Here is a 25587-nt window from a genome sequence, read left to right on the forward strand (position 1 = left end):
GGAGAATTTTAACAGCACTAGCTCACAGTCCTTTGGGATACAGTGGAGTTCTCAGCTAGTCACCCCTTCTGTGAGCCTCAGTTTCCTCATCTGTAAAATGAGAGGGTTGGATCGGATAACCCTTGTCTCCCTTTCAGCTCTGTATCTGTGTTTGATGATTCCAGGCTTTCCAGATTCAACAAGACCAGGAAGGAGGGTGGGAAAAGGAGCCTAGAGTGAGAAATTTTCCATTCTTTCCCCTCCTGCCTGTATTTCCTCTACCCCTAATATCTTAGCTGAGGGAGGTGGGCTGCTACAATGGAAAAAAAGTGGTGGTCTGCAGCCAGAGACCTGGGTTCAAATTCTGCTTCTGTCACTTACTATTGAGTGACTTTGGGCAAGTCACATTACCTCTCTGAGCCTCAGTTTCCTCATCTGTAAAATGAGGGCCCTGGTCTAGATGGCCTCTGAGGATCTTTCTAGTTCAAGACCTACGAGCACCAAAGCATGCAGGCAGAGTGGAGGATTTCTGCTCTGGGCGAGAGTTTGGACTAGAAGGGATTCCATCCATCCTTCCTGTCCCAACCTGGGCTATCAGAATTGGGGAGCGACACTGCTGAGCCCCTGAAGGATGCCCTGAGAATGTGTTGGAGCCCCCCATCAGCTCCTGCTGGTGCAGAGCTGTGTGGGGAGGTGGCAAAGCCAGGGAGGAAGAAAGACTCAGCCCTGGGAGGGGGAGAAAGGTGGCAGGGGAGGCAGGGAGAATGTGTGGAAGGAGAGGACTCTGGCCTAGGTGCTTGCCAAGGGAAGTTCTGTGTGATTCTGAGTGGAGGAAAGGAAGGGCTGTGAACAAGGCGGATGGAGAGCAAGAATCTGGTCATCTCTACTGCCAAACAGAGATGGGCATGTGGAGCTGAAGGGTGTGATGGGGATGTGGGCTCCGGGTAGCTTTACAACCCAAAGCCCTGCCTTCCCCTCCTTCCCTTGCTCCCCCAGTCTTCTGGGCATCTGTGTCTATGCTCGCCGCCCACACAGACAGACTGGGAACCACTCCTGACGTCATCTCTCCCCCACACAGAGCAACTGGGAGAGGTTCCACGGAGGCCCAAGAACAGCTGCTTTCCCAGCAGTGCTGTGTGGAACTCAGCAGCACGAGCCCTCAGAGAAGGCCCTAGATGACCCTTTCTAGGCCAACTCCCCTAGACTCAGTTAGGACTCCTGTGCTGGGAGATGCCACCTCCTTCACCTCCCACCGGGAAAGATTCATTTTGAGAGTTGGCCCCCTCTACCTCAAGTGCCCACCAGCTAGTACCAGGTCTGTCCCAGGCCGGGGGAGAGGGAGAAGATAAAGTAAGGGAAGAATGGGGGGGATGTCCCCCCTGAAGGCTGGTATCAGGTCTGGCCACATGTCTGAAGCAGCTCTGGGAGGAGCTTTTACTCTGAGCTGCCCATCAGCATCTACAAAGGGTCCTAGGAATGCAGCTCATTCCGGGACTAATTTCTGAGGCTCCAGGACTTAGGGTCTCTGATTTGAAAGATGCTTGCTTTTAGCGAACTCCCTTAGGGCTTTCTATTGACAGTGAATAGGAAAGCTACTTTGTTTCCTGGATCGGAGGATCCTAGGAAGGAACCTGGGGGCCACCTAGTTCAACACCCCTCATTTAGCAAGTGGGAAACCGAGGTGGCTCAGCGATGTGCCCAGGGGTACCCAGGTGGTATCTCATTTGAACCCAGGTCCTCTGACTCCAAACCCACAGCTCTTTTCACTGTTCCTCCTCCCCTTCCAAGCTAGGGATTGGTTCAGAACTGAGGCTCCCTCCAGAGTCAGAGCATCTAAGGTCAAACTGTTTCTAACACTTACTTCGATGACTCTGCAGGAGAGAGAGAGGCTGGCGACCTTGAGCAGCTCTGCCTCACTTAAATCTGATCAAGTCCAGACATCCCCTGCGATGTCAATGGTCCTCTTTGGAAATGAAGGACAGATGACACCACTACCACTTACTGTCCACATGACCATGGGCCTTGGGCCTCAGTTTCCCTTTCTGTAAAAGGAGAGCATTGGACCAGATGGCCCCTGAGGTCCTTCCTAGCTCCAGGTACGTGCTCCTAGGAGATCCCGGGGGGTCCTCGGGGCACAGGCCGCCTCCCCAGCCCTCCTGACCTCCACCAGCCTTGGCAAAGCCTTCCCAGGTCAAAGAGCCTTGGCAGTGTGATGGGAGGCTACGGAGAAGCTCACTGTCTTCCCCTCCTCCTTGTCCTTCAGTTCTCACTGTTGGAATCACCTTAGGAGTACTGATCCATACCTGAACAAAAATTCCCGTCCACTTTTCCCCTTCACTTTTCGTCTGGGTTTTCTTTTGCAACATGGCTAATATGGCAATGTTTTGCATGACTATGCTTGTATAATCTATGTCAATTTGCTTGCCTTCTCAAGGAGGGGTGAGGGGAGGGAGGAAGAGAATTTGGAACTCAAAACTTTAAAAACAGTTTAAAATTTTTTATGTGTAATTGTTAAAAAAAAAATTTTAAAAACTCCATTCTAATAAACCCAACCAATGGTGATGACATGGAGCCTCTGGATGGAGGAAGACCTCCATGGGAGATGGGAGGGGCAGTCCATTGCCCATGGGGCAGCCCTAGTGGGTGGGCCCTTTTTTCTGACATCAAGCCCGAATGTGCCTCGCTATCACATCTACCCCTCATTCCTGGTTCTGTCCTTATGCCCAAACAAAATAAGTCGAATCCCTCTTCTTCATGACAATTCTTCAAACACTCAAACAGCTGTCTGTCTCCCCCTCTGCCCCCAAATCTTCTCCTCCTTAGGCTAAACATCTCTTACTATGTTAATTGATTCTCACGTCATGTGGACTCAGGGCCTCCATCACCTGGCTAAATTCCAGAAACCCTCTGTTCTAATGCCCTTGTTACACACCAGGGTAGACCTGCCTCCATGCTAAGTTCTCTGGAAAGACTAGTCTTGTCACACAGCCTGGCATGAGAGTTGGAAGTTAGAGGCTGTCTTTCATCCAACCTTTCCACCAAAGAAGGAATTCTCTACAGTATTTCTGATGTGATGGTCACGTGACCTCTGCTTGAACACTGTCTAGAGCAGAATTTACCACCTTCACAAGGCACTGTTAGCTCTGATTGCTAGACAGTTTCTCCTTGTGTTGAGCCAAAATCTTCCTTCTTGTAATAGGTCCCTGTTGTTTCTAGCTCTGCTCTGCAGAGACAAATTTATCCAGCTCCTCAATGTAAGTAGTCTTCTCCTGTTGGAATATAAACTCCTTGAGGGCAGGGATTGTCTTACTTGCTGGTATTTGCATCCCCAGGGCTTGGCACTGTGGGGATATAGTAAGCACTCAATATGTAAGCAAATCAGCATACATAAAGCATTTTTGCAAACTTTAAAGCCTAAGTAAATGTTAGCTCTTATTATTCATTCATTCCTCCACTCAAACAGAATAACTCTAATCCATCCCGCTTATAGGGCAGCGAGGTGGTGTAGTGGATAGAGTGTCAGGCCCGGAGTCAGGAACACTCATATTCCTGAGTTCAAATATGGCCTCAGACACTTGCTAGCTATGTGACTCTGGGCAAGTCACTTAACTTTGCCTCAGTTCCCTCATCTGTCAAATGAGCTGTAGAAGGAAACAGCAAACTACTCTAGTATATCTGCTAAGAAAACCCCAAATGAGGTCACAAAGAATCAAACACAAGTGAAAAACGATTGAACCAGCACAACAAATCCAGCAGATAGTGGCTCTTCAGATATTTAAGATAATGATCATGCTCTCTAAGAGTCAGAAGATCTAGCTTTGCTATCCATATGACCCTGAACAAGTCACTTACAAAACCACAGAATCTCCAAGTCGATGGATGTCAGTGGCTGACCCATTCAAGCCAGCGTCCAAAGAAATCCCCACTCTGGTGTCCTGAGAGATAGCCTCTGCCTGAAGACTTCCACTGAGGGAGAGCCCACTACTTCCTGACAAAGCCTGCTGCGCCTGGGAAGACTCTTGTGGTTAAGAAGTTCTTCTGTCATCCAGCTTCAATTTGCTGCTTTGTAACTTCCCCCCACTGCTCCTGGCTCTGTCCTCTGAGGCCATGTAACCACCACAATCTCTTTTCTATAGGAGAGCACTTCAAATATTTGAAGACAGCCCGCCATGCCCCTCCTGAGCCTTCTCTTCTCCAGGCTAAACATCTCTGGTTTCCCCACTAGATCCTCAGACTGAATCAATGTGAAGAAGCCTTTCACCACTGAGAAGTAGCTTGGCATGGTGGTAGTAGGGTTTTGGACTCAGAGACAGGGCAGGTCACTTCTCCTTTCTGAGTCTGTAACAAGGGGTTAATAATAGCACCTACTTCACAGAGCTACTGAGATAGCAAGTAAAATAAATAATACATGGAAAGCATTCTACAAAACCTTAAATTGCTTTATAAGAATTATTATTATTATGTTCAGCTCAGTGCTCTAGGCTCTAAAGATCCTTTTACATTTTGACTTTGCTATGTGGTATGTCCCTCCCAGCTCTGTGTCTTCTGAAAATTTGGTAAGCATGCAATTTATACCTTTATCCAAGTCACTGATAAAAATCTCACACAGCACTGGACAGAATTCAGATCCTTGAGGCACTCCCCTAGGGATTTTCTGAGTTGATAAACAAGGAACATTTAATAACTGCTCTCTGTATCTGGTGACTTAGCTATTTCTAGATCCTCCCAATGTACTACTGTCAAGTCTGTATCTCCATCTTTTTTTTTCCCACAGAAAAGAGGTATTTTATTAGATGCTTTATTAGTACCTAAGTCAACTAAAGCTACAGTATTTACCTTCATCTATCATTCAAGCAGCCCTGTCAAAAAAGGAAATGAGGTTAGTTCTGGTATGACCAATTCTTGAAGAAGTCTTACTGCCTCTTTTCAACCACTGCTTCCTTTTCTACATGTTTACTAACTATCCCTTGGATATTATGTTCTAGAATTTTGCCCAGAATAAAAGTAAAACTCAGTGACCTAGACTTTCCATGCTCCACTTTCATCCCCTGTTTGAAAACCAATACATATGTCCTTCTCAGCTCTTTCTTTCTGCACGACTTTGAAAGACAGTGGCTCAGCAATTGTGACGTCCACTTCTTCGCATGCTCAAGGTAGGACATCATTCATCTGTGCCTCATAACTAAGACTCCTCAGAGGGGAGCTAGATGGTCTTCACACTGTTTCCCCATTTCTCTTAACCACTCTGGGCTTCAGTTTCCTCACCTGTAAAATAACAGCCAGGGGGAGCTGGACCAGACAGATGATGGCCAAGGTGTCGTTCAGCTCTGAATCATCAACTCCTATGAGCTATTCTCCAGAGTCTTCACTTCCTTCTACCCATTTTCAGATGATATGTTTCCCCAGTTCCATCAGGATCCCCTGGTCTACTTCATCTAGAAGGCATCTAGGTGGCACAGTGGATAAAGAGAACTGGGCCTGGAGCCAAGAAGACCTGAGTTCAAATTCAGCCTAAGACATTTAGTAGCTGCATCATCCTGGGCAAGTCACTTTACCTCTCTCTGCTTCGGTTTCCTCATTTATAAAATAGGGATAATAACAGCACCCACTTCCCAGGATTGTTGTGAGGATTAAATGAGATGATATTTGTAAAGCACTTAGCACCGTACCTGGCCCGGTACACAGCAGGTGTTTAATGAGTGCTTGTTTCATCTTGCACCCGCTTATTTGTCAGTGACTCAGAACTGCGTAAGCTTCTCCAGATGTGGTTTGACTAACCACGGCTGAGGACAGTAGGGCAGCCACTGCCCTCATTCAGCATATTCGACCTCTCCTAATTCAGGACCTTTGTTGTGGTGAAGAAGGGAGCAGACTATGGCGGTGATGGACAGGGGCCCTGGATGGGCGGATGTCTGCAGTTGGGCTCTGGCATGTGGCCCTGGGCAGCAGGGCTAGGCTGTGGGCTCTGGTGTCTGGATCCCTCCATTTCCCCAACGCTAAACCACATGGCCTTGGCTCAGCTAACCATGGCACCAAGGGCCATTCAGAAACTGGTGGAGGGCGCCACCTAGTGTCCTGGTTGGAGAAGGCAACCTGGAGGATGGCCGTTGGACGAAAGCGATGGCTCGGCAGCCTAGGGGGACCCTCTCGGCTTCCACCAGGCAGAACTGGCCTTGGGGAAGTCGGCTGGGTGGCATTCCCACCCAGTATCTGGGGGAGGTGTGGAGAAGGTTCTCCCGCTGTCTTATGCTCTCTTGAGTTTTCCCAGAGGATGCGTTGGGCTTCTCCAGGGACTCTAGCGCTACATGACAGATGCAGTAGGTGGCTGCCTGCAGGGGGCGACTTGAGAGTGCTCCAAAGCAGCCTCTGATCCGCGAGAGGACGCAGCACATCGGAAAGACCACTGCATTTAAAGTCGGAAGACCACAGGCCACATCTTGGTTCTGCTAATTGTTCTCTGTGTGACCTTGGGCAAAAATTCCCTTGGGTCTCAATGTTCTCATTTTCAAAATGAAAGGGTTCGACTAAAGAATTTCTAAAATCCCTTCCTGGTCAAAATCCTATGATCTAAAATGTTAGCTAGGCTATCTGTCATTCCTTGAAGGCAACATCTGCTAAAATGACTTCACTACTATAAGCCTATTAGCTAGCACCTTGAGACACTCAGCAAGAGAGGGAAAGAGAAGGGGGATGGGGGTGGGGACAAAAGACAGAGGCCCTGATAGAGGACGAAGGAGGCTGTCAAGGACACACCTCACAGACATAGCTGCTTTGCTAAGTTTGTCCAGCTCTACCCAAGGAAGGAAGGCATTCCAGGTCTGGCTCTCTGGCTCGTGCTCTCTCTCTCTCTCTCTCTCTCTCTCTCTCTCTCTCTCTCTCTCTCTCTCTCTCTCTCATTTCATTGGCCTGTTAAGAACTCCCAATGAGGAAGCTCCCTCTATCAAAGCAGATCAGTTCCTGCTTTGCAACTTTCAGTCTTAGAGAGTTTCCTGGGGCAGGGATGAGCTGAAAGGTGGGTCACAAAGCCAATTTGTGTCAGAGGTCAGTCTTCTCCATCTGATATCAGCTCTAACATAGCCCAAGTCCCTGCTGAGGGACTGGACGCTCTGTGGACCTTGGACAAGTTCATTTCCTTATCTCTGAGCCCCAATTTCTTCACCTCTAAAATGAGTGGGTGGACCTAGATGATTTCCAAGGTCCGCTTCTGCTTTTAAATACTGTGATCTTATAAGTGGCTCTTTTCAGAGCTTTTCACCTAGCGCTCGTTCTGACCACCAGAACCCTGGATAGTGCCCTCCCCAGTGGGCTTTTGGCCTTGGCTGGCTCTGGCACACTCCCCGGAATCAGGTCCAGGCTGGGGAGGCTGGGCCTCCTCCCAGGACCCCTCTGAAGGAAACCTCATTGTGCAGAAGTGGAAGAGGAGGAGATGTGCCAATTCAGATATTTTAATCTCCCTCTTGATCTAGAACTAGGATTGGCAGCATTGAACTGAGAGTCAGAAGTCTTCCATACGGGCTTTGGAATGAAGACTTGAACTAGAACTCCCCAAGATTCTGTGAGTTCTCTATGGCCATTCTCTCAGGTCCCATGTGGAAGCATGCCTCTCTGCCCTGTGACAAATGTTATGATCAAAGAGTATGTCTGGCTGAGGTTGGTTGGAAAAAAGCCATCATGTTATTATCCTAGATCTGGGGGGTCATTTAGAATATCCCATTCCCTTGACAGTCAATATTCCCATTCATTCTTCCGAGGCTGAGACCCTGAGGCCCCCTTTAATAGAAACTGGTTCTGATCTCTAGTAGGACTTTTTATGTCTTTCCCCCCATCTATTGGAACAGCTTTCCCCTCCTGGCTCTGCCACTGACTGGCGTGACCAGAGGCAGGTCATTTCATCCTTCTAGGTATTTATTTCCTCAACTGTAAAATGAGGGATTGGAGTTAATGATCTTTGAGGTCCCTTCCAGTTTGAAATTTATATGCATTAATGAGTCTATAACAATTCCACATTTCAGGGCCTGAGGAGCAGCTGGGATAGGCATTACCTCGTGCGTTCTACGTAGGGACTAGTCCATGGCCAATAATAATAATAATAATAATAATAATAATAATAATGATAGCTATAGAGTTTTAAGGTTTACAAAGTTCTTTCCACATGAGAAACCTGAGGTGGGCTATTATCCCCATTTTACAGATGAGCAAAATGAGACTCAGAGGTATTAATAATTCTTGATTCAGAAGGGACTTTAGAGACCACCTAGTTCAACCCCTTCATTTTACAGATGAGGAAACTGAGGCCCAGGAAGTAATGTGCTTTACTCGAGGTCTCATAGGTAGAAAGTACCAGAGGTGAGATTGGTCTTCCACACCAATTCTCCTTCCACCTATACATTGCCTCCCATGTTGAAGGATGTCACACCGATGATAAGTGTCTATTATCCTAGGATATCTATCCCAGTTCTCCTGGCTCCAGACCAGGCCAAATGGCTCTCTCCATTTTTCCATGATAACTTTTGTTCCTGTCGGATGGTGGCTCCCTGGAGCCCTGAGGTATGTCAGAGACGTGGTCACAGAGGCAGTCTTCTCCAGAGGCTAGAGCACTGAATTTGGAGTCAGGAATCCTAACTAGCTATGTGACCCTGGAGAAACTTGTGTTCCTTTTTAGGCCTTGGTTCTTCTTGTTTCAAATGAGCGAGTTGAATTTTGTTGTTGTCTTTGAGTGCTGTCCGACTCTTTGTGATCCCGTTTGGGGTATTCTTGGCAAAGATACTGGAGTGGTTTGCCATTTCCTTCTCCAGCTCATTTTACAGATGAGGAAACTGAAGCAAATAGGGCAAAGTGACTCCCCCAAGGTATAGTAAGTGTCTGAGGCCAGATTTGAACTCAGGAAGATGAGTGTTCTAAACTCCAGGCCCGGCACCCTGTGCACTATGGCTCCACCTACTGGCCCTATGAGTTGAACCAGGTGGCTTCTAAGGTCCTTCCAGATCTAAATCTATCTTCCTATGATCCTAAGAAAGGGGCAAAGACTCCTTGAGACATTAAGAGTTGAGACAGGGATGGGGAAAAGGAGGTGGTGAGCACAAGGGAATAGGCTGGGCCAGAGAAGTGTCATTTGTAACCTCATAGAACAAAGACAACCACTGTCTACCAGCCACTGTTCCAAAGCCAGGACTGAAGTACGTCAGCCCAGAGCTGACCGAGGGGATTAAGAATGATAATTCTGGAGAGAAAACGGGCGCCTTTCCCATAGAGATATCCCCTCCCCTCACCAGCAGGGTGGCTCAGGCTCCACCCATCCAGGTGAATGTTTCCATGGCAACAGTGGCTCAGCTGGACGACAACCATTCGTGATGAGCCCACTGCCTCTCATTGTAGTCTGCTCTGTGGGAGATTGGCCTGTGCTCCATTGTGATGGGAAAAGACCAGAAGGATGAAAGGGAGCATGAGGTGGTGGGGTAGGGGCCGGGGCAGGCAATGCGACAGCTTCCATCAGAAATGTCATTTCTTGGATATTTAAATGTTCCATGTACTCACAGAGTCTGGGCCTGGTTGTTTCATAGATGAGGAAAATGGGGCCAGGAAAGGTGACGTGACTTGCCTAAAGCCAAGTAAGTAGTGAGAGGCAGAGCCAGAGAGGATATTGATGGCGGCTGAGACGAAGGCCCAGGTTTCATGATTCCCAATTCTGTGCTCTTTCCATTTTTAAAAAAGTGATGAATCAACTAATAGCTCAGTGAAAACAGAGACAAAAGAAAGAAGGATAAGGGAGGGAAGAGGTAAGGGAGCCAGTGGGGTGGCCATGAAGGGACTTTTAAGGGGAAGTTATCAGGAGAGATGGGACGTCGAAATGCAAAACTGCACCGTATTGCTGAACAGGGTCACCCTAATTGGGCACTGGTCAGAGGGGACCCACCTCAGGTAGATGGTGAGGGGATAGGCTTGGCCCTGCCCACCTATGACCCTATCCCTGGGAATCCATTCCAGCAGGAGCAGATTTGGGGATCCCCTAATCTGGGAGAGGGGGTTATGGCTGACTCAGAATGCAATGGCAGACGTTATCTCTCCCACTTCTGGGAGCCTGGGCAGCATAGCCCGAACCTCAACAGACCAGGGCAACAGAACCTCCCATGTTTGGGAGAGAGGTCAAAGGTGGTGGCTTCCTTGGGGCCAGGCCTAGCCCAGTACTGGGAATTCGGGGCTGACCTTTGCTCTAGGGGAAGCAGCAAAGCCCTGTAGAAACTCCAGGAAGACGGAAGTAAGGTTATACCCCTGGTATAATTATCAGCATTAGTGATCCCCAAATCTATGCAGCCGGATCATGGGATTTAAAACTGGAAGGAACCTTAGATCATTCTGTCGAACTCCCTCCTTTCACTCGAGGCCCGAATATCATATAGACAGATACCAATATTTCACTGGATACTAAACTGCAGTCAGAGTACATGTGCTTTGACTCTTAAATCCTTCTGCCTCCCCTGGGATTTCATATCACCCACTTCAATCCTTTCCTGGATTTCATATCACCCACTTCAGCTTCTCCTAGAAATGATGTGTGGCATAAGCTTATTTTTTTTTTCAACTAAAGTGAAATGTAAGAGGATTTCATGTTTCTCCTCCCCTTCTCTCTGCCCTTCTCTTTGTCCCCCATTTCCCCTTGAGATAACTGGAAACCTCAGAAAGTCCTGATATTTCAGGGTTGAGTTTACCATCTCAAGGCCAAACCCAGATTTGGAGTGTCAATTTCTCATTTTCCTCGTTCCTATGCTGCCCTCTTGTGGCAAGCTGTATATTTTACTTTTTCTGAGACAACCCAGTTTTGCTTAGGGGGAACCAGTAAAGGTTGCACTCGTGGGTACCTGGGACTGGGAAGGGAGGACACTCTGGAAAGGTGAGGTGAGAGTTGAGGGGACACGAAGGGGGATCTATTCTTGTTGCCCCTTTGTCTAGGTTCTGAAGGCAGTAGCAGTACGCACTCAGTAGGCTCCCTCTGCAGATATCCAGAGTCAGAGGTCAGCTTCTGAGAGAGATACTATGCCTTTTAACCTAAGTAATGACCTAAGGACACTCTTAGTGGAGCAGTTACTAGAATGGAGCAAATGCTTCCCCGAGGCCAAGGTACCAACATTTGGAGACCACCACTTTCCCTCTTCCTACTCTCTTCTCAACCCTTTATAATTCCATTTTTGAATTTACCATTCCGCCTAAAGTGCTCTCTCCTAAGTTACTAATGATTTAGTTGCCAAATCCAACATCTTTTCTCAATCCTCATTCTCCCTGACCTCTCTGCAGCCATTAATATTGTTGATGGCTCTCCCCTCCTCAACACCCTCTTCTCTCTAGGTTTTCTGGACACCGCTCTCTCCTGGTTCTCCTCCTATCTATCCAACAACTCCTTTGCTGAATCCTCCCCCGGATCATGCCCTCTAACCTTGGGTGTCCCTCAGGGCTTTGTCCTGGGTCCTCTTCTCTTCTCCAAACTCTGTATTGCTTCACTTGATGGTTTCATTAGTTCCCATGGATTTAATTACGATTTCTATGCTGATGGTTCTTAAATCTACCTTTCCTGCCCAACTAACTGGATGTCCAGTAGACATCTTAAACTCAATATGTCCAGAAAAAAACTCATTATCTTTCCCCCTACACCATTCATGCCACCTCTCCCTCCCCAGCCCTGGACAAACTTCTGTATTAATGGAGAGGACAACACTGACCTCCCAGTCCCTCCGGCATGTAACCAAGGAGTTACCCTGGATTCCTCACTATTTCTCATTCTCACCCCCACCCATATCTAAGCTATTGGCAAGGCCTCTCAAGTCCACCCTTGCTGCATCTCTCAAATATATGCCATTCTCTCCTCTGACCTTGCCCCCACCATGGTGCAGACCCCCATCACCTCATGCTTGGACTATTACACTAGCTGCTGGGGGTCTGCCTGCCCCAAGTCTCTCCCCACCCCCATCCATCCTCTATTCAGTCACCAAAGTGATTTTCCTAAAGGGCAGGTCTGATCAGGTCATCATCTTCCCCAAAAAACTCCAGTGGCTTCTTCCTATTGCCTCCAGGATCAAATACAAAATGCCCTTCATAACCCAGCCCCCTCCTACCTTTCCAGTTACTTACACCTTACTCCCCAATACTCTTTGATCCAGTGACACTGACCTCCTTGCTGTTCCAAAAACAAGACATTTCATTTCTCCTTCAGGCATTTTCTCTGGCTGTCCCACAGATCTGGACGATCTCCCTCCTCATCTTTGCCTCCTGACCTCCCTGGCTTCCTTTTAAGCCTCAACTAAAACTCCCTCTTTTACTGGAAGACTTCCCCAATCCCTCTTAATTCTAGTGCCTTCCCTCTGTTCATTATTTCCTTTCCCCCTGTATAGAGCTTGCTTTGTATATATTTGTTTGTATGTCATTTTTAGACATTGGATTGTAATCTAATTACATTAGAGTGTAAGTTTCTTGAGGGCAGGGGCTATTTTTTTTTTGCTTCTATTCGTATTCCCAGTGCTTAGCACAGTGCCTGGCACATAGCAGGCAATCAATAAATGTTTACTGATTGAGAGGTTATTGACAGTAGTTATTATATCAGGTATGCTATACTGGATTTGCATTTGCATATGTACAAGGTTTATAATTCAATTGCTATAAAGAACACTTTGTAAGGAAGCCTCTATCAAGGCAGATCAACCCCTTCTTTCCAACGTATAGTCTCACAGTCCATGGGTACTAAGAGGTTACATGTTCTGTGTAGGCTCATTTTGCCAGTATACGTCCGAGGATGGGCCTATGTCTGGGATTCCTTGACTCTAAGACTGGTTATTTGTCCACTACACCATGCTGCCTTATTAGCATGAATGATGTACTAAAATAAGAAATTAACATTCCACCCCACTTCCTCAAGCAACTGCATGCCAGATGAGTGCCTTGCTGGCCTGGTCTTACCTTGCTTCCTCCCTAGATGGGGCCTTATGGGGTACCATGGTCTCTCTCTCCATCCACACAGGACCTTCTGTTCTGCTTACCCAGAGTGCCAGATCTGCCTCCTAACATCCCTTACTCTCAGCCATTTGATTTCTTACCCTCTCGCCATCTTTCCCAGGCTGCTGGATACTCTTTCCCAGACCTATCATATACCCCATTCCTACTAGGTTAGTACCTTTGTGATTCACTCTCATAGCAATTAAAGATTGAATGTTTCTTGGTGACCTCTTGCTTGTACAGCTCTGGCTTGCCAGCCTGCTCTCCTGCAGCTCCTAGCTAGTGCATGAAGATGAGTCAGTCAGCCCCCAGGGCTGGGGCTTGGGTCAGATGCTTGGCATGATCCTCACCTGGAATGGCAAGACCAATCCCAAGCTTCTCATGGTAGAGAGATCACAAGCAGGAGGGGAGCTTGGAGGTCACTGAGCCCAACATCCTCGTTCTGCAGAGGAGATGGAGACCTACAAAGGCAACATGGCCTTCTCAAGGATCTTACAGCATGGTTAGAACACTGGACTCAGAGTCGGGAAGATCTGGGCTCAACTCCTGCCTTAGAAAGATACATGCTGGGCAGTTTGGGCAGGTCACTTCCTTTCTGCCCAAGGTTGGACAGGTAGTAAGGGCCAGGGGTGGGATTTGAACCCAGGCCATGAGAAAGATCTAGAGTTGGAAGGGACCTCAGAGGGAAAACTGAGGTCCAGGGAGGTCAATGACTCTTTGAAAGGTCAAAGGTAATCAATCACAGTCAATGTCCAAGTCAAAGGCAGGATTTGAAGCCTGGTCCACTGGGTCCAGAGTCAATGCTATTTATTTCCATTGTACCAAGCTGCCTCCCTTTCATCAGCACGAGGAAACTCCCAGTTTGGGAATTCACTCCATCAGCGCTGATTAAAGCCAGCGTTTGATCATAGCACTTTATGACTTCGCAGATAGATCCTGTGGAGTTGCCTGAGGCATGAGACATGAAGTACTTTGCCCATGGTCACACAGCTAATAAGGGTCTGGGGGAGGATTTGAACCCAGATCCTTTTGATTCCAAGCCCAGTACACTCTCCATTATTCCAGGCTCTTTTCTTTTCCAGGCCAAAAGCCTGGTCTTGGGGAAAAAGAACTGATCTGGGTTTCAGAAAACTGAGGCTCTGTCACTGTCAGTGTAACTCTGGGCAAGTCATTTCCCCTCCTCGGGCCCATTCTCTTCTGTCAAACAAAGGACTTAGACACCATCAGTGATCTCTGAGGATCCTGTTAGGTAGGTAGCATTTTACTCTTTGTGCATGAGAACACAAGCTGCTTGGTGGCCTGGGCTATTTCCTTTTAGTCCTTATACATAGGAGGTGGTTAATTAATTATTGTTGGTTAATGCTACCTTTGATTTGGCCTGAATGAGGATGATTCGAGTTTAAATCCTGGGTGGCCCAGTGGATAAGAGCACCCGGAACTGAATGCAAGAAGATCTGAGTTCAAATATAGTCTCAGTCACTTATGCACTGTATGACCCTGGAAGAGTCACCTAACTGTGGTCTACCTCAGTTTCCCCATTTGTAAAATTAGGATAATAGCAGAACCTACCTCCCAGGGTTATTTATGAAGGGAAAAATAGATGTTTGTGAAATCCTCTGCAAACCTTAAAGTGTAATGTAAATGCTAACTATTATTAAATCCTGCCTTAGACATTTGTTAGTGGTATGACCCTGGGCAAGCTCAGTTTCCTCACCTGTAAAATGGAGATAACAGTAGCACCTACCTCCTTGTGGTGTTGTGAGGATGAAATGAGATAACATATATAAAACACTTTGCAAACCTTAAAGTACTGTACAAATGCTATTAGTAGTAGTAGTAGCAGTAGTAGTAGTAGTAGTAGTAGTAGTGGTAGTAGTAGTAGTAGTAGTTAGGTTAGCCCTGATTGGTATCTCATCAAACCAAACCCTTCTGACCTTTCATTCTGATGAGGATGTATGTGCAGGTATTAGCCAATCAGGATCGCGAAGGCAGGGTGGTCTACAGTACCATTCTGAGAAGCACCGCTTGGGAGAGACAGAAGCACGTTTGGATCTATACCTTCCTCAGATATAGATCTTCATAATCAAGAGAAGGCAATTAATTACATGCAAATGATCTTGATGCCCTTGTATGTGTGCAATGGGAGATGGCCCCGCTGGTGGCGCTGGTTGGGAAGGAAGCGCCAGCAGCTTACCTCTGGGTAAGACCACTCTGGGGAGTAGTCGGTCACCATGAAGACTCGCCCACTCTGCTGCAGCAATCCCAGGGTGCTTTGGGCTGCGGTGGCCGCAGACACCACCTCGGCCACATGCATGTAGGCCATGGTGCCGGCCCCGCTCTCGGCGCTGCTCAGCTGCAGACCGCCCTGCTGGGGGCTGCAGCAGGGAATGCACATTTCGGCCTGGCTGAAGGAGGCCCGGTTGCCGTCTTCAGCCTGCGAGAGCCCTGCGCCGTCCCCTGACACGAGCTGGTGTCCGTAAATAGTATTGCTGCCCCCTTCCACCGCGATGAAGTCGTTGATCAGGTCGGAGAACTGGTTGCTAAAGGAGATGTCAAAGTGGTCCAGGCTCAGTTCCATGTTGGAAGAGTTATGGAGGCTGTGGTGGGCCACGGGATAGAGCCCCTGAACCATGTTCCCTTGGAGGATGGGGATGCTGCCCCCGTTCCGGATGCTCCCGTTGGCCTCGGCCTGCATGTAGTGTTCGTTGCTGCAGCTCTGCAGCTCCCCAGTCTTGAGCAGGTTCTCGCCCCCTTCGGCGGGCTGAGAGGTCTCCATGGGCACTTCTGCCTCAGCGGCGATGGTCTGGAAATTAGCCTGGAACTGCATGAGCTGGAGAGAGGACGTGGACTCTATCCGCGTCTCCACGGAACCGTTGCAATTGGAGGGGGTCGGAGGGGCCTCTGTCTTCACGGTTGCCATCCCTAACGGCACAAAAGAGCTACTCGAATCGTTGAGATTAGTGTGGGCGCTCTGTTCTAGGGGGATAGGTTTGCTGGCATCCTGCAGAAAGAAGCTAGGGGAAGGGGTCTGGTGGACGTGGGGGCTGTGGACAGTCTGGCTGAAACTAGAAGCATAGTCTTTGTTGGAGTCTATAGCACTGAAGTCCATTTGCTCCAGGGTGGTGCTTGGACTGAGCCCCCCCCCGGAAGGAAGTAGGCCGGAGCCAGCAGACAGCGTGAGGGAGTTCGATGTGCTGGAGGACGAATACGCTTCTTTGGACAGCTGCTGCTCGAAGGAGGTATCCTCAGTCTTGATTTCCTTCGTGAGAGCCGCGCTGAAGCTGAAGCTGACCCGCTCCGCCGTGGGCGACTGCCTCATATTGGTGCCGATCGCCTCTGCTTTCAGTCCCCCACCCCCGTAGGTCTGTCCCTGTTTGGGGTTGTTGAGGAAACAGTCTGGGTCAAAGTTCATGGTGGTTTCTGGGATCTTCCGGCCACCATCGAGGGTGGTGGAGAGCACCAGCTCTTCAGACACGTTCGCAGGCAACATTGACAAGGCCTCCGCACTCCCTGCGGCAGGGAAGGCGAACTTGTGGCCGTCGGAGCTCACTGCCAGCACCAGGCCCTGGGTGGCGGGGTCCGAGGACAGCAGGTGTTGGTTGGGGCCGGCTGTGGGGGACATGGTGTACACAGCCTCGTTGGTGACCTCTGACATGAACACAGTGGCACTCTGGGACAAGCTCCCCATCACAGAGGCCACCGCCATACTGGATACCCCCGTGACCACGGGGCTGTCGGCCATATCTGGGTCACTGTTCAAGCCACTGCTGATGGACACAGGAGAATTCTGCGTGGTGTCAGGAACCTCCACCTGATTGGTGGAAGACACCTCGGTGCTGTTCTGATGCAGCAGAACGGGCTTCGCCACTTTGCCGTTCCTCTTCTCCCGGCTCGAGGCCTTGCCATGACTGTGCTCATTCTTGCCTTCGGAGACATCATTATTTTGTACCTCTGAGTGAGTGCTGTACCCACCTGTCCGTGGTTCGACCTTTGGTGATATGATGCGATGTTTGGCACTGTTACACTTGTGATGCACACTGCTACCTGCTCCTGTGGCCGAGAGAAATACAAGACACACACGCCCACATGTGCGCACACACACACACGCACACACACACACACACACACACACACACACACACACACACACACAAAGAAAGAGTTAGAGTTGGACCTGTGCTGAGCACTGGGCACTGAGCAATGCTCGACTTCTTTGTCTGGCCAAAACCCCCCAACCCTACTCTACAAAGGGACATAAGCCATATGGAACTCCATACAAGTCATTAAGGGGAAAAAACAAAACCCCCAAACCAGACCTTGACTTTCGGTTCAGATCAAAGAGCCCAAGATGGGTATCGTGCCTTTGGGGTTGAAGTTTTATTAGAGGACAAGGATTGAGTGCATTCAAAGTCTGCAGTCTAGCATTCTAGGATTTGGCCTCAGTCTACCTTTCTGTTCTTTATTTCTTTCATGTACTACACCAAGCTGAATTTCTCACTGTTCCTTAACATAGTCTCCAAATTTTCACTTCTGTGCCTTCATTCATGATGTTTTTTGGTCTGGAATGCCCTCTTCCATCTTTACTTGTTAAAATCCTGTGCATCCTTGAAGCTTACAAGCAAACAAAGTGGAAAAAAGTCCAGTCTTCCTAAGCTTATCAACAATCCTTTATAGATCTTTCCCCAAGGGCTTTGCACTCAGCAGGCCAGGGTAACTCTTCCCTCTCATCCCAGCTCCATCATTATTTTTCATCCATCAGACATAGGCCATTGTTTTTGATAAAAGGGAAAATTCTCCCATGATTCCATCACAAGTATTCCCCATTGAGAATCTTAAATTCACAAAGACTTAATAGAGAAGAGACATGACCCTTTAATGATACTATCTAATTAAGGAACTGAAGGGAGTGGGGCAATCTCATCCCAGGGAGCAAATGAGATGATTAGGAAAGCAGACACATTAGGCTACAAGTCAAGGGGGCGTCTGGATCTTTGAAGCCAAAGGAGGTTAAAGGAAAGGCTGAGTTTACCAGCCCAATGGAGGGGGGCCCTGAGTTCACTCTAAGAAGCCCTGGGGCTGGAGGTCGGGCCTCTTGCTGATTTGTGTGCATGTGTGTCAGAGTAGAATAGGTCTGACTTCTTTTATCCTTCCTGTCATTGTCTCTGTCCCTTCCCACTTCTAAGAGAACATTTTGGATGAGTTGAGCAGGGCCTCATTCGGATTGCTGTCCCTTGCCCCCCCAGACGAGCCTTTGTTAGGCTGGAGATGGATAATGGCCTCCGCTTTCTCTCCGACTTGTCTCCATGGGGCACCTGCCGTGTGGTTTGATCACTAATGCCTTCTCCCCTAATTGGGAATCAATGCTTCACACAGAGAGGTGAGCACATTCTTGTCAGGAAGGCAGAGGTGGGGCACCGGGTGCCCCCCCAGTCCCTGGTCAGCCAGCAGGAGCAAAGCACCTCCCTGGGTCTGCTGCCCTCCCCCTCTTGCAAGCCTCCTCTCTACCACCCCTGGTGCCAACTCACCCAAGTTGCCAGTGCAGAGGCAGTTGTGTGTCCGAGGCTGGGGCTTGGTCTGGTGACTGTCGAGGATCTGCTGTACCAGCTGTTCCACTGAGAAACCAGAGCTGCTGTTTCCATTGCTGCATGTCCATTTGATGCCATGGACTGTGGAGAGAGAAGAAGATGTCTCCTATCAGAGGCCACCCAGTGCCCACCAGCAGGCGGCCATCGCTCCTTTCAGGTGGCCGGATCTGTAGGTGAAGAGAATGGCATGAAGGGGGGAAATAGGAAGGCGGGAAAGCCAGACACATTATCTGAATGGGTGGGCCTCCAGTGTGATGGGGGCAGATGACACGGCTGCTCTCTAGGGACTATTTGTGCATCTGATGCTTCCCCACCAACTGCCCTGCTTTCTTCTCTCTTTCTCTCCCTCTTTGGTATCTTTCTCCCCTTCTAGTTTCTCTCTCTCTCTCTCTCTCTCTCTCTCTCTCTCTCTCTCTCTCTCTCTCTCTCTCCCCTCCATCTCCCTCCTCCATCTCTCTCTTCTCTTTCTTCATCTCTCTGTTCTTCTGTTCTCTCTCTCTTCGTTCTCTTCATTTTTCTCTCTTCCTTTTGTTTTTCTCTGTCTCTCCATCCATCTCTCCCTCCCTCCCTTCCTTTCTCTCTCTGCTCCATCTCTCCCCTTCCATCTCTCTCTCTTCTCTCTTCATCTCTCTCTTTTCTCTTTGTCTCTTCTCTCTGTTTCTCTGTCTCTGTCTCCTCTCCTCCCTCCCTCTCTCTTCCTGCCTTCTCCTTTTCTCTTTCTTGTTGCTCTCATTTCTCCCCCCTTTCCCTTCTTTATTGTCAATGGGATTTCTTAGTCGAGTTAAAGACAACCAAGAGTGTATGGCTGCTGAATCCTGAGTTGGGTGTCTTAGGGAGAGGGGGCTCTCAGGGCCTTCATCCCATCAGACCAGATTACATCTTAGTCCCTATGCTTAGAGACCATGTGCTGTGCTGGTGTCTCATTGCCCTAATAAACTGTAAGTTCCAGAGAGCAGGAACTTTGTGATACCTCGTCTGTATCTTTTCTAGCCTTTAATTCCAGTGCTCTGAATATAGCAGGTGCTTAATAAATATGTGTTGAGGTTTTATTGGGGAAAGGATTATGGGGTGGTCATTTTTCAGACATGAGTTTTTGTGGCTTTGGACAAGTCACTGCACTCTTCTGGTCCTCAGTTTCTTCATCTGTACCATGAGGTACTGACATAGACCGTTTCAAAGACTCCCCCCACCTTTGTCATTCTTTATTCGAAGAGCCCTCCCTGCTCTGATATCCTATGTCCTTGGTGTTTATCCTTCATGCTTGAGAAGACCAAAGTGACATCACTATGTCGGGGTCAAGTTACAGCATGTCCGGCTGTGGCTGATCAGACCAATGTGAGCTCAGAAGGCTCTGCCACAGGTCAGGCACACATAGTCCATGTGAACCTTTGGGGTGGATTCTCTACATCTGCACATCTCACGTTTCTTTTGAGCTACTACAATTCTTCTTTGTTCATGGAGCACAGCACCTTCTCTGATGTGGTCACGCCTTGCTTGGCAGTCTCGCACCAGTGTCTCCCATGTCTCACAATCAATTCCAAGGTCCTTTAACAAGACCTAAAGAATGTCCTTGTATCACTTCTTCTGACCTCTGTTTGAGCACTTGCCTTGCGTGAGTTCTCTGTAAAATAGTCTTTTAGGCAAACGAACAATGTGGCCAGCCCATTGGGATTGTGTTCTTTTCACTAGAGTTTGGATGCTTGGCAGTTCAGCTTGAGAGAGGACCTCAGTGCCCAGTACTTTATCATGCCAGGTGATCTTTGATGTCTAAGACTATTCTCAGCTGATGTTCTATATTCAAATGCCCTTTCCAATTTTCAAATTCTTTGGTCTTAGACTCTTCATATCCAAAATTGAACTCATTATCTTTCCTCTCAGACCCACTCCTTTCCAAACTTCCCTCTTACTGCTGAAGGCCCCACCATCCTCCCAATCCCCAGACTCACAACCTAGGTGTCCTCCTTAATATATCACTCCCTCTCACTCAACCATATTCCATCAGTTGCCAAGTCCTGTTGATTCTGCCTGTGCAAGATCTCTGACCTATGGCTTCTTCTCTTCTCTGACACTGCCATCCTGTTAGCACAGGCCCTTATCACCTCATGCCTGGAGTGTGGCAACGGCCTTCTATTGGCTTCCCTGCCTCAGGCAGCTCATTACTAGGTCCAGCCTCCACTCAGGGCTCAAGTTGATCTTTCTAAAGTACTGATATGACTATGTCACCTCTCTATTGAAAAACTTCAGTGGCTGCCCATTATTTTTAGGGTCGACTGTAAAATCCTTTGGTATTCAAAGCCTTCCAAAATGTAATCCCCTCATACCTTTCCAATTTTCTTACATCTATTTTGCTGTCTTCTACATATCCTGAAATCCAGTGACACTGGCCTCTTCATCTCTGTGCTTCCTCCTCCTCTTCCTCCTCTTCTCTTCCTCCTGGCCTCCTTTAAGTCTCAGCTAAGGCCCTACGTCTTGCAAGAATCCTTTCCCTATCTCCCTCAAAGCTAATGCCTTCCCTCCGTGATCATCCTGCATTTCTCCTAAATATATCATGGTTGTTTGCATGTTGCCTCCCTCATCAGACCTAGAGCTCCTCCAGTGCTGGGACTGTTTTTGGTTTGGGGATTTTGCCTTATTATTATTATTATTATTAGTAGCATCCCTAGTGCTTAGTACAGTGCCTGGCATGTAGTAGGTGCTTAATAAATGTTAATTAATTGTCTAATGTGCCCTGTGTTTCCTGGTTCTTCCCAGCTTGATGTTTGATGTTATCTTCCAGTTCTGGCATCCTACGATTCTGTGGGATCCCCTCTGCCTTTCTTGCCTCATCTTCTCACACAGCCTGCATCCTCTGAAGTTATTGTTATGTCTCTTTGCATCTACAGATGCCCCATCACTTAGCTTTATCTGATGTTGACGGGATGATGCTTACAAGGTGTCAGCTTCTGTGGCCCTCGCTTTTCTGGGCAGAGGTCCACACCTCACGGGATGCAGACCAGGACTTTCCCTTGAGTACTGAACTGCTACTGATGGAATGTGGGAATTTTGAGCCACTAGATGCCCTTGATTCAATTAAATGAATATTTATTAAATGCCTACTAAGTGCCAGGCATTGTGCCAAGACAAAAATAAGAAAAAGAAAGTCTCTGCCCTCCAAGATCTTACAATCTAATGAGAGGAAGACAATACAAAAAGGAAAGTGAAGGGGTGGGGAGGGAGCCCTAGAGGGGGCATAATATTTTGTGGAGTCAAACTGAGCAGAGCTGCTGCTGAAAATGAAGAGTTGGCTGGAAAGTTCTAAAAATTCTGAGCCCCCTCTCAAGGAAGGCTTTGGGAGGCTGCCAGTCCCAGGACAGAGGGAACTGAGAAGGTAAGAAGAGCAAAAGGGGAGTCAATCAGCATGGTGGTGAGATTTCAGGTGATTGGCTTATCCTGGGGGAGTCACCAAGCAGAGCTGCTGATGGAAAATGGAGAGCTATCTGGATAGTTCGGAGTCCTCTCTCAAGGAAGACTTAGGGAAGAGTTTATCACTCCACCCTCCAGCCCTCCAGTCACAGAGGAGAGGACCTGTCTCTTCAGTAGACTCTGTCTAAGCTGCTCACCCTGCTCTGGGTAACCGGAGCTTAGGGGAGATGAGATGGGGACTGACTTTGATGGGGAAGTCCACCACCCTACTCTTGTTCTGAGAAGGTCCTTCAGCCAGTGAGGTTTACATCTCATTCTTTTCTAGTTCACCCTTCCCCAGGCTTCCTATAATGAACCAGTCATCAGAAGCTCAGAATTTACTGCAAGTATCATAGAATCATAGTCTTAAACCTGGAAGGAATCTTCTCTAACCCTGTCATTTTACAGATGAGAAAACTGTGACCCAGCTGGCATTCTGGCAGTGCTCAGACTAGAATACTTGTCATACCTAGGACCACAGATTTAGAGCTGGAAGGGACATTAGCAGGCTACCCTTCATTTCATAGAAGAAGATATGGAGGCCCACAGAGGGTCTGGGCTGGTCATTATGGTCATTACCATCCCACTGTGATATTCTCTGATTCTGTGACTTGCCCAATCTCATGCATGGGCAAAGCCAAGCTTTGAACTGAACCCAGGTTCTTCTGACTCCAAAGTCAACACTCTTTCTACTCAACTGTGTGGGCATCTAACTCTCAATCCAAGATCCTTTCCCATCTCAGGCTTGTTTTTTAATTAAGCCTGAATTAAATTAGGATGGCCCTTTGGAGAATTATGATGTCTTCGTGGGGCACGTGAAGTTGTTTTCACTTCTTCCTCTTATTCAAGTCCTTTGACCTGAACTATGGTTAGGGTGGAAGGCTCTGCCTGCAGTCTATGTGCCTGGAGGGCTCCTACCCCATTTCTCCCTGACCTCTTCTCTGGCCACCCTCATCCTCTGTTGTCTCTGACTCATTTTGCAGAAGAATGTCCTCCCAGTTGGGAGTTGAACCTGTGATGGTTGCAGCGGTGGTAGGGTGAGATGAGGGGGAACCTCTCCATGATCCGTCTGGACCACTCTGGTCATTGGTCCCTGGCAGGAAGGAGCCTCCCCCACTCCTCTCCTCTTCCTAGCCTGACAAGGTTACTTCTTCAGTCACCATCCAGGGGTCCGCTCTGATTGTGTTCATTCTATTGCATGCTTTCCTCTGTATGTTGTGAAGGTTATAAAATGAAAACTCAGCGAAGGGTGACAGATTGCAAGCAGAGAATTTCTGGATGCTTAATGCAAATTACCTACTTCCTGGCACATCCAATATGCAGATTGTCTCCCTCCCCCTTTAAAGAAAAAAAAACCCCTCCTACGAGCTGGTGAGTTGTTAGCACTGAGTATCAAATACTGTCAAGATGGCTTTTAGCATGTCACGCTCTGCTTCCCGACACATAGTGAACCAGCGGGAAGGGAGATTTCTATAGGGAAAAAAGGGCCTTATGAAAGGAAGGTTAATACACACACGCACCAGTTCTCCCCAGCCCCCAGCCCCAGCTCCCTCCCCCATCCCTCCACCCTTCCTTAAGAGCTACAAAAGCAAAACTGGTTTAAAAGTACATTTGATTAAATTTAAGGTCATAACCCAGGAAAAAAACAACAGAGGAAGATGAAAGGGAATTTCCAGTTTAAAAATAAAACAAAACAAAACACCTCTAGAGTGACAGGGGTACAGTCGTGCCAATCATTTTCACTTCCCCACAGGAAGGGCTGGCACTGGCACAGGAGTATTTGGCCTTTGGAGTATTTTCTAGGATGATGCCCCGGTAAATCTCAGCCTCCTGATTACCAGCCGCTGCCCTGGGCACCCTGAGAGAGTGGGAGATGGGGGGATGTGCCAGGAGGCCTCTCTTCTGGGGGCCTCCTCTCAGCCCTATCTGCTAAACATCATTCTCAGGCCAGGTGGATGAGCCAGGGCCCAATTCCCCCTTGACAGAGGACAATGGCGGGAAGGTGGGAAGAAAAGATGGCTCTGGGAGCCAGTGGTGGACAGGACCCATTGTTTCCTTTCCTAGGATCTGGGCAGCACCGTCTTGTGACAAGTGCACTGGAGGCAGAATCAAGAGAGACATGGGTTTGAAGCTGGCCTCTGACACTCACCAACTGTGTGACACAAGTGACACAACTGTTCTGAGCCTCAGTTTCCCTACCCACGATTTCTGTTTTGTCTGATCCTGCAATTTCATTGGTGGAGGGCAGAGATGTCCAGCACACAACGTTCCAGAGCGTAGCCTGAACCAGGTTACAATGTAATCGAGAAATATTTAACAAAACAAATAAAAATACAATAGAACATTTGTTGTTCAGTCATGCCAGAGAATTCTCTGTGACCCTGGTTGGGGTTTTCTTGACAAAGATACTGGAGTGGTTTGTCATTTCCTTCTCCAGCTCATTTTACAGATGAAGAAACTGAGGCAAACAGGGTGAAGTGACTTCCCCAGGGCCATAGAGCTAGTAAGGATCTGAGGGTGGATCTGAATTCAGAGCTTCCTGACTCCAGGCCTGAACTCTACCCACTGCGTCACCTAGCTGCCATAATACCTAACTCCCCACCAGGTACAATCATCTCTTCCACATCGTGGGGCTTTGGAGCGCAACACCCTGTGATCTAGAAGATCTGCAAAAAAAATTTTTGGTCCTCCCTTTGTACCAGAGAAATCTGAATTTTTTCTTTTTCTTTTATGGGGTGTTTACAGCACCTTATTATAAAATTTGGGTTCAGTATTTGGTCACAGGCTCTATGTCGTCTGCTGGCCTTTGTGTGTAGTCTGAGGCTTCCACAAAACTCCCCCCAAATTCCCATTTAGTTTCTTATGCCAACCTGCTATGTAATGAAACCATGATGGGGAAAGTCATGATATGGAAGGGATGACTGGATTTTGCAATGCAGGGACGCTGGCCTCCTGGCTGTTCCTCACATAGGACACTCCATCTCCTGACCCTGGGCTGTCCCCATGCCTGCAATGCCCTCCTTCCTCAGCTCTGCCAGCTGGCTTTCTTCAGGTCCCAGCTAAGGTCCCAACTCCTGCAAGAAGGCCTTCCCAGTGAGTCAGTCAGTCAATAAACATTTATTAAGTTCCTAGTATGTGCCAGGCACTGTGCTAAGTTCTCCTTAGTCTTAGTGTCTTCCCTCTGAACATCCCAGGGTCACATATACTAGAAGATGGACTTGAATTCTTAATAAATATGCATTACTTTTTGGTTCATTTCTCTGTGATTGATGTTCACTTATCTGAATACATGCTGTTTCCCCTAACAAGCAAAATGCTTGGCACATAGTAGGCATTTAATATTTACTAGCTGTATGACCCTGGGCAAGTCACTTAACCCCAATTGCCTTGCCAAAAAAAAAAGTCTTTGTATCTTTAAACTAGGTATGAATAGGCACTTGTTGAATTGAATTTATAATACAACGTAGCCTCATGCTCCAAAGGACTCCTGGGGGATCTAAGGGATCCCAAGTGGAAAGAGCCATCATAAGCAAGACTGGGTTTGGACCTCTTTCCTGCCACTCCCTCTAGAACAGCTAGGTGGGCAGCGAGGTGAGACAGTAGA

General features: G+C 48.1%; 1 protein-coding gene across 8 annotated transcripts in view; it reads right to left on the bottom strand.

Moving 5' to 3' along the window:
• The window catches only part of CAMTA1 (calmodulin binding transcription activator 1), a 1299703-nt gene that overhangs the window by 121530 nt on the left and 1152586 nt on the right, over positions 1-25587 (bottom strand). For all 8 annotated transcript variants that reach the window (XM_078145710.1, XM_078145708.1, XM_078145709.1 and 5 more), the window contains 2 exons: positions 18483-18623; positions 15152-17007 (listed from right to left, as the gene is read on the bottom strand). In XM_078145710.1, the coding sequence (XP_078001836.1) occupies positions 15152-17007; positions 18483-18623 (1997 nt within the window). The remainder of the gene's footprint in view (positions 1-15151; positions 17008-18482; positions 18624-25587) is intronic.

This window comes from Phascolarctos cinereus, unplaced genomic scaffold, assembly GCF_003287225.1.
Source record: "Phascolarctos cinereus isolate Bilbo 61053 unplaced genomic scaffold, phaCin_HiC Scaffold_726;HRSCAF=1367, whole genome shotgun sequence".
In the NCBI taxonomy this organism is placed as follows: domain Eukaryota; kingdom Metazoa; phylum Chordata; class Mammalia; order Diprotodontia; family Phascolarctidae; genus Phascolarctos; species Phascolarctos cinereus.